Source organism: Eretmochelys imbricata, chromosome 1 (genome assembly GCF_965152235.1).
Source record: "Eretmochelys imbricata isolate rEreImb1 chromosome 1, rEreImb1.hap1, whole genome shotgun sequence".
In the NCBI taxonomy this organism is placed as follows: Eukaryota; Metazoa; Chordata; order Testudines; family Cheloniidae; genus Eretmochelys; species Eretmochelys imbricata.
This window is the reverse complement of record NC_135572.1, coordinates 228,028,190-228,036,504: the sequence shown is the minus strand read 5'-3', so window position 1 is coordinate 228,036,504 and position 8,315 is coordinate 228,028,190. Positions and strand designations below refer to the sequence as shown.

At 48.7% G+C, this 8,315-nt stretch overlaps 1 protein-coding gene across 1 annotated transcript; it reads left to right on the top strand.

The window, feature by feature from the left end:
- The first annotated feature begins 1,194 nt into the window (after positions 1 to 1,194).
- Positions 1,195 to 5,348, top strand: LOC144259224 (CD59A glycoprotein-like). The gene is made up of 4 exons (XM_077807411.1): positions 1,195 to 1,268; positions 3,416 to 3,492; positions 4,466 to 4,576; positions 5,066 to 5,348. The coding sequence occupies exons 2-4, from the start codon at positions 3,444 to 3,446 to the stop codon at positions 5,173 to 5,175; spliced, it is 270 nt and encodes an 89-aa protein (XP_077663537.1). The 5' UTR covers positions 1,195 to 1,268; positions 3,416 to 3,443; the 3' UTR covers positions 5,176 to 5,348.
- The last annotated feature ends 2,967 nt before the right edge of the window (positions 5,349 to 8,315 follow it).

The following is an 8,315-nucleotide window of genomic DNA, read 5'->3' as shown; positions in this document are numbered from 1 at the left end:
AGTAAATGACTGTTTAGAAATGCATGTATGTCTAAATCAGGATTGTTTATCAAAGTTTAGATGTATAAGATAAGTACTTACACAATCACTGAAATACAAACTTTATTGAAAACAGAACTTATATAAAAAGGTCGGTCACTAATATATAGTGGAGCATTCCAATAATGAATTTAGGATAGACATATTAGAAAGGCAGAGATATATTACAGAATGCTACATGTGTGTATCTATGGCCTGAATAACTGCCTGGTCCTCCCATTTTGTGCTCATGGGCCAGGCCCCAAAGCCGTGCTCTGTCGAGTAGAGTTCACCAAATACACAGACTATACAGACGTGTCCATGGAATCCATCACCTGGTCCTCCATCATTCCAATTCCTGTAACAATCGTGCTGGGTCTAGTGGGCTGCTAAGGATGCGTCACTGAAGCATCTCCAATACGACGGGATCTGCTTTTCACAGTTAGTAAGGGACTGGAGCCCACTGTTCATGTGTTCCACCTCCATGCTGAAAGTGTTCAAAATGGCTCCAAGGCACAAATGGGATTAAGGAAATTTGACCCCTTTTCCCACTACTCTCTTGACCTCTGAGAAGTATCCCAATATCTACTATGAAAATTGCCCGGAATACAGCAAGCCTAGAAGCAGCGCAAGGAATCCTGGGAGATCTACCTAGACTGCACACGGCTGTGTGAACACCTGGTTTGTAACGTGACAGGGGCTACACCGATGCGAGCACCACAGCGTGAACATACACAAACAGTGTATCTAAACAGGTATAGTTAGACTGATTTAAACTACAACTGTGCAACTTTTAAAAATGGACATGACGCTCGTCAGTGATCTAAGGACTAAAAAAAATAAAGTGTAGGTTTGAGCCATAAGCATATACCATAGATTTACTGTGGTGGGAAGCACCTCTTAGAGAATTTTCTTTTGTTTACTCCAGCCATCCAGGTTCCCTGAATATTTCCTCATCTCTTTGGAAGATACACCGTATACTTTCCATCTTGTGTAAGAGCTGCCAGTTTCCGTAAAAGCTGAGTCCCAGCCAAAAGGAAGTGTTTCAACACAAGTTTACTCAAGGTTGCTACAGGCTGTTCTTTCCCCTGTGCAAAGAGATTGTAAAACAAAGTCAACAAATGTGGGAAATTCCAGGTCTACTGAGTGGGACCAAAGTGGATGGGGAAAGGCATGTGGGGAAGTATATATACCAGCAGCACCACACGGCAGCAATGAAACAGATCTCCCTCACTTCAGCTGCAAACCAGGTATGTGAGATTTTTTTTTCCTTCCTTGAACTAGCAGCATGAATAGAACATGAAATTGAGCATTAGACACAGTCAGATTCCAATTTTGTGTCATTTAATCTAATCTGTGTTTGTGACTCCAGCCTCTGTTCCCTGGTTTTACTGAAGTTTGAGTTTCCTCTAACTCTTCTCTAGAGCAAGAGTTCACAAGTATGTTATTTAGCATCCACAACATGCTTGGTGCTGTACAGTGTATATTAGTAGATGAAGACTAATCTCAGATTTTTTAAAAGGTATTTAAGCACCTAAATATGCAGATAGGCACCTAGTGAGATACCTGCTCTTTAGGCACCTAAATCCCCTTTAAGAAATCTGGTCCATAGTCCCTGTTCCAATGAGTTTTACAGACAAAACAGTTCAGTCTAACATTTTAGTTGTGTGTGGCCCCAAAGCTAAGCAACTAACTAAATGTGGCAGATTTTCAGAGATGTTGAGCCACTTCAACTAATGCTGAATTCAGTAAGTGCTCAGCCCACATGTATCAAAGTGCATTAATATGGACTTGGAGATCAAAATTTTGAAAACATGTTTTAAAATACAGGCCCTTATGCACTGGTGAGGAAATGAAGATGCATTGTGAGAGCCATTCATTTTGTATGTAAATGTTTTAGCTGCTTTGGTGGATTTCCATTGAAAAACTGAGCGGGAGGAGTGAGTTTTTTGGAGGGATCTGAATGACAAGACAGTGATTTTCTAGTACTTCCAGGGGTAACACTGTCCAAATTCAGAACTCTTCCACCCTTCCCAGGCTCAGTCCTCCACAACCTCTTTGCCCCTTTCTAAGCTCTGCAAAGTTCTTCCTCACTTCATTCCAAACTGCTGCTTTCCAGAACTTTCTCCATAGAAACCAAGATCCTTTCAAGCCACTGACCCTCACTGCTTCTTCTCTGGAGTTTTTCTTCTCCCAGGCCTCTTTCAGAAGTCTCCTCTCCCCAGCTGCCCTCTCCCTTCAGGGATAGTCCCAGGATACCAGATCGTTCCTATAGGCACTTCCATGGTTTCTTTCCCCCAAAAGAAAACTCCCACCTACCTCTCTCCTGAGTCTCCTCTCCCCAGTGCCCTACAGTCCTTTCTTTATAGGAATCACCCAGTTTGGTTCTACCCAGCAGGATCCACTCCAGAATTACCTGTCTCCCGGTTCTAGGTGGCACAATATGGGCTAGTCGGGCTCCTTAGCTCCCCTCAAGCCATCACTTGTAATGTGGAGTTTATAAACCCCATCACAGGACAGTTATAAAGAGGCTGAATAACTGCAGGGGATATTTAGAGAACACCTGTGATTTTATTATGAGGGCCTGATCGTGCAAACCATTACTCAGCTCAGCATCCCTAACTGACAGAAGCAGTTCCACCAGTCTAGACCAGACCTTTTGATCATTTTCAAAATGGAGCACTTCCTCTCGTGTGACTTTAGCATGTCCTGTGTCCAAATACAAGAGTGCTTCATCATTGGTAGATTGTGGAACGATTCACGCAATGTATCCTAGGGTCCCCCTAGGTTTAACAACCACCAAGGCTGAATTGCATTGGCTCAATTGTGTTATTCTGTGTGACAGCACTGAGGTGGACTAAACCAACAGCCCTGTGCACTGCAAGAATGACATCTAGTCAGGTACCGAACCTCCAATGCCCTGGGGACAAAGCCCTTATAACCGTTATTTCCTTAAAAGATAAGACAAATATGAACTAAAACATAGGACATTCAGCAGAACTTTCCCTCATCATGCCTCGTTATGTCCCTTTATGCACCCTACAAAGTTACCTCCATGGTGTTTACTCCTTCAGTTGTGTAAAGATTGCTACCATGTTCCCCCTGCAGGCCCTTGTCATCACTAACCCCAGCTCTGTGTACTTAGCTCTTTTGAGCTTTCCGCCATGGTCAGTCCCTCAGCCTCTGGTGGTTTTTGTGGCTCTTCTCTGAATTGCTGCTACTGACTCGGATAGCTTTCCGGGTCTGAGGTGAACACAGGGTTCCAGAGTGGCAGGCCAGAGCTGTCTAGTAAGGGAGTCCCACCTCCGTGCTCTGAGGCGTGCCGACTCTCCACATGCAGCCCACTAATGACACTGCCTTTTTTTTTAAAAAGAAAATTGCTCGTTCTCATCCCCAGGTGTCTGTTTAAAGCCTTTCTACACAAAATGAGGAACCTGATTGTGTGTGCGCTCGCCCTAGCGCTGATGGCACAAGGTGGGTCCCCCATTTGTAAAGCCTCTGTTGCTTCTCACCATCCTTCATGTTTTCCTAACTGACCCTTTTGTTCAATATGAAACCTTAGAAAGCAAAAGTTAGACAAAGGGGAGTTCTACACTTACGGCAGGGTGTACGGTACAGATGCTGCATGCCTAGCGAATACAGCGGTAAACAGCATAGCAGGCCGTGAGACACGGCCTATGTGAGTAGAATGTTCTACACACCTGAACCGTAGGGTGTATACACTGCACAACTCACTACCAGCCCAAGCCATGTCTCCCTCATCTACACGGATATTTTTAGATATTATTGTCCCACCGCCTCCTGGGAGCTTTTCTATACTGCAGGGAAAGACTCTGCTAGTGGGAAAAGGCTCTTATGCGGGGGATGCAGTGGGGAAAGGCTCCAGCAGCAAGGAGGTGCCAGAGCCTTTCTCCACTGCCTCCCTCCTGCCAGAGCCTTTCACTGCTGCCTGTAGCTATGCCTACCCCACATGCTACCGCAAGTACAGACAAGCATAGACAACGTCAGAGACTGATCCATCCTCCACATGCCTACCAAATCTACCATGTTTCCATAGCTAGATATCTATCTATGCTACTTATAACCACCCCAATACCATAGTATCTGTTCACCTCACAATCCTTAATGATTTTACCTAAACAACACCCTTAGGAAACAGGGCAGTGCTATTATACCCATTGTACAGATAGGGAACTGAGCCACAGAGTCGCTAAGTGACTTGCCTAAGGTCATCACAGTCTGTGGCACACCAGGGAAATGAACCCACATCTCAAGTTCCAAGCTCATCACACCCTACTTACTGGGCCAGCCTTCTGTTCAATCTACCCTGCCCCCACAAAGAAAAATTGGTGGGAAGGCCTTGCATTTCAATTCACTCCTGGAGGAAAGGTGGCACCTTGGCCGTTATCCTGTTGATCCTCTGTGTTTTGTCTCTTGTCTCCTTTAGCCGTTGTGTCTCTGGAGTGCTATCACTGCCCTAATGGAGGAAGATGCTTTACCACTCAGAAATGCAGGGATGACCAGGATCAATGTATTACCATGTTCTTCCCTTTCACTGGTAAGGAGGATAGAGGCAGGGGAACAGGCTAGGGTCACAGATACTTCAGATTAATGTGATACGGAGCTAAGTGTATAGCAGCCATGGTGGGTTAGGCCTAAGTCTTTGACCAAGCTCCCCAGCCTGGGTGAGTGTCGGAGGGGCCTGAAGATAATTAACATTGAGCGTCCAGCACAACCCTGCCCATTGTAACCGGAAGGAGAGCTGCTGGATAACTGCTATGGTACCACAAGAGGCAATGAGGTGTGAAGATGGGAAACAGAGACAAAGCAACAAGGGAAGAGGGAGGATAAACAGTGAGAAGTAGCAAGGAAATGGATAAGGCGGAAGGGAAGAAAAGAGGAGCAGAGGAAGGGGTGAGAAGAAAGAAGAAAGGTGGAGAAGCAGAACGTGAAAAGGGAATAAGTGGTGGCCTCACCCAAGTATGCCTAGTCACTAAATTCCTGGAGTTACTCCATCTCCCCCTCTCTCTCTCTTCCTGTCCTTCAGCTAAATATGCTAAGCGATGCTCCAGGACGTATGAATGTGAAGTCATGAAGGCCATGGGGGGGTCTGCAGTGAAGGCCATTTGCTGCGGCACTGACCGGTGCAACCGATAGACAGGAGCTCCTGCACTCTCAAGACCAACACCAGCAGGGTCTCCTCCTCCCTCTGCAGTGTGACTGGAAATCCTCACTGAGGGTCCTTGCTGCCATCTCTCTCTCACACTCACACACACACACACTCTTTATTCTTATTTTAGAGGAGAACACACGTTTGCCATGGATGTTTTCAGCAGCTGTACTAGTGACACCATGGACAGCACTAATAATAAAAGGATATTACAGCCCCAAATCAGCTGCAGTTGCTTTGGCTTTATGTCCATTTACTAACAAACATAACAATCTTTCCTGTTTAATTAGAGCACATAAAGATGAGGGCTGATAATGCAGGTAACAGACAGGTAGTGCAAGCTTTCCCCACACACAGCGCTGTCAATTCTGATCTGCAATACACCTGTCATTCCACTCCTGGATTCGCTTGTATTTCTGCAAGCTCATCTCAACCCTGCGCCACAGCAACTCCTGCTACTCAGTCCTCAATAACTTGCATACACCCACCCCCTCACAGAGAACTGCTTATTCCCCTCAGTCCTGCCCTGCAGCCCCCTGCTATTCCAGTCCTAGGCTCCCCACACAGCTCTGACAATGCTCCTCAGTCCTTCCTTCCTGACCTCATGGGACCAGGAGCATGTGGATGAGACCAACCACACAGATACCTGGGAAAGAATTCTCTGTAATAACTCAGAGCGGAGCCGTAACTAAGCATTTCAGCACCCGGGGCCATCAATCATATTTACGCCCCCTAGAGGTGATGTGTTGGAGGCACGTGCCCCTCCAGATTTCTGCCTCCCATTTAACACAGGTTTTCAAACTGTGAAGTGCGCATCCCTAGGGAGATGCACCGCACAGTTTGAAAACCATCGCCTCCTGCCAGGAGCCAGCAGATTAGAAGCTGGAGGGAGCTGTCTGGCCCTCTATGCTGTGGGAGCCAGTGCCCTGTCTGGCTGCCCAGCAGCCCTCCCTGCCCTGCTCCCTGAGCCAGCTACCTCTGCATGGTCAGGCACTCCCCAGGCAGGATGGGCAGCACAGCTCCGAGCTGCACCCCTGACACAATCTGCCCCAAAACGAGCCCAGCGCCAGCCAGCGAAACCCCCTGGAGCCAGACCCTGCCCAAGGAGTCTGGCTGCCATGAGATGCTCCTCAAGGTGCTCCCTGCATTATTCCTCCCCCTTGGGCTCCTGCCTCTCAGCAGCGTGGTCACACCCCACTCACTGCCTGGGGACCTGCCATTGCAGCTGGGTCACTCTCCCTGTACTCAGAGCAGAACCCCTTGCTCCCCTAGGCTGCCCTGCTCCAGCGCCATGGCTGCCAGGCTTGTGATCACACAGCCAGAGCTCAGCTACCAGGGCGGAGTGACTCCTGCCAGCTCCAGAAACCAAGGCTGTAAGAACAGAGCAACCCTAGGGTTACCATATTTCAAGTTCCCAAATAGAGGACACTACTAGGCGGAGGGGGTGAGAAATTGGAGGGGGCACTTAGGGGGTGCTGCCAGGGGTGTCTGTGTACTGGGATGGATATTTGGGAGGTGCTGGGGGCGGGTACCTGTGGTAGGAGTATCCACTGGATGTGGGCTGCCACGGCTGGGAGAGGATGGGCCAGGTTAATGGGGGAGCTGAGCCCCAGTACTGTCTCTCTCTCTCTGCACTGGGCACTTCCCTGACCCACTGATCATTACATACAATTTAAAGCAAATGTGTGTTATTTAATCAACAATTAATGAAAAAAAAAATAAGAAAAAATGGGAAAGGTTAAAGGAAAACACATCACCCTGCTCTGCGGCAGGGAACATCACAAACAGTGTCTCTGGACGTCAGGGCACTTCACAGTCTGTTCCTTGTAGGTCCCAGGTCTCCTTCTCAGGCCCTGGATGTGCTGCGGGGACGTTGCAGGTTGGACACTTGCTCTGGTGGTAGCCACACACCTTCAGGCTTTGGGTGCTGGGACTCTTCTTCCCAGCATCATCCCCTTGTCGGGTTAAGATCACCCTCCCAGTCTGGCCTGCAAGGACCCTTGGCTGGGGGTGTCTTTCTGCACTGGGCCCTTTGCCCAGGGTCCCCCCTTGGCTGGCCCCAGTTGCTCACCACACATGGCTCTGTGGTTGCAGCTCTGCTCCCAGCACAGGATCTGCTCTCCCTGGGCTGCTTCTCTGACTCTGCACCCAACTCTGACCTGCTTCCTGGGCTGCTTTTCTGGCCCCTCTGGCTCTGGCACAGCTCTGCTCCCCAGCTCAGCTTGGGCCCCTGCTTTCTCCTTAGCTCGACCCAACTCTATCTGACCGAGACAATTCCCGCTCACACAGAGGAGGGGACCCCCCTGGCCTCCTGACTCCCTGATTAGCCTGCCCGCCCTGTCATTCAGGCTGACCTGGAGTACTGCTTCTCCCCGTTGCCCCTGTGGACTGTCAGTCTAAGGGTCCTGATTTCCCCATTGACCCTTCTTCTTTTAGTACTGGGAACTAGCCAACCAAAACACCCCCACTGAATGTTAGTAAGGGGGCAACAGTCCCCTTACACAAGCCTCAATCAGTCAGACCTAACCTGCAGCACCTGGATGTGTCAGTCCTGGATCCCAACAAAGTCCTGCCAGCGCACTTCAGTCATATAACACAGCAATCCCTGCTACAGAGTCCTGAATTTCTTGCACCCCGCTCCCACATTAGCATTAGAGTACTGCTAATTCTTTTCCATCTCTGCTTGAATCTATCCCTCTGCTATTCCAGGCCTGGGCTCCTGCACACAGCTCTGCTAATGCACGTGAAAAGATTCCATAGAATCTAATGAGATTAAATTTCTGAATGGAGAAAACCAAACACAATAGTCTGAATGAGTAAAAGTTTGAAGTGGTATCAAGGGTGTGCACAGGGGAGAGCAAGCAGGGACATGCCCTGCCCCCAATAATCGGCACGGGCACTGAACTCCTCCCGCCCCGAAGCTGATGGCTTGTCCAGGACCTGGCAGGAATAGCCATCACCGCAGGAGCCCAGGGGACTCCGGGGAGAGCTGACAGCTCCTCCACCCCCTGGGCCCCAGCAGGGGCACAGAATGAGCCCATCTAAAAACAGTCAACATTTTTATTCCTGTGCACACCCCCGAGTGGTCTGAATAGAAATATACTAATTTGGAAAAAGAACAAGGAGG

Coding starts and splice junctions, on each gene's coding strand:
- LOC144259224 (XM_077807411.1), top strand. CDS start 3,444: ATGAGGAACCTGATTGTGTGTGCGCTCGCCCTAGCGCTGATGGCACAA. Junction 3,493..4,465: donor CCTAGCGCTGATGGCACAAG/GTGGGTCCCCCA, acceptor TGTCTCCTTTAG/CCGTTGTGTCTCTGGAGTGC. Junction 4,577..5,065: donor CATGTTCTTCCCTTTCACTG/GTAAGGAGGATA, acceptor CCTGTCCTTCAG/CTAAATATGCTAAGCGATGC.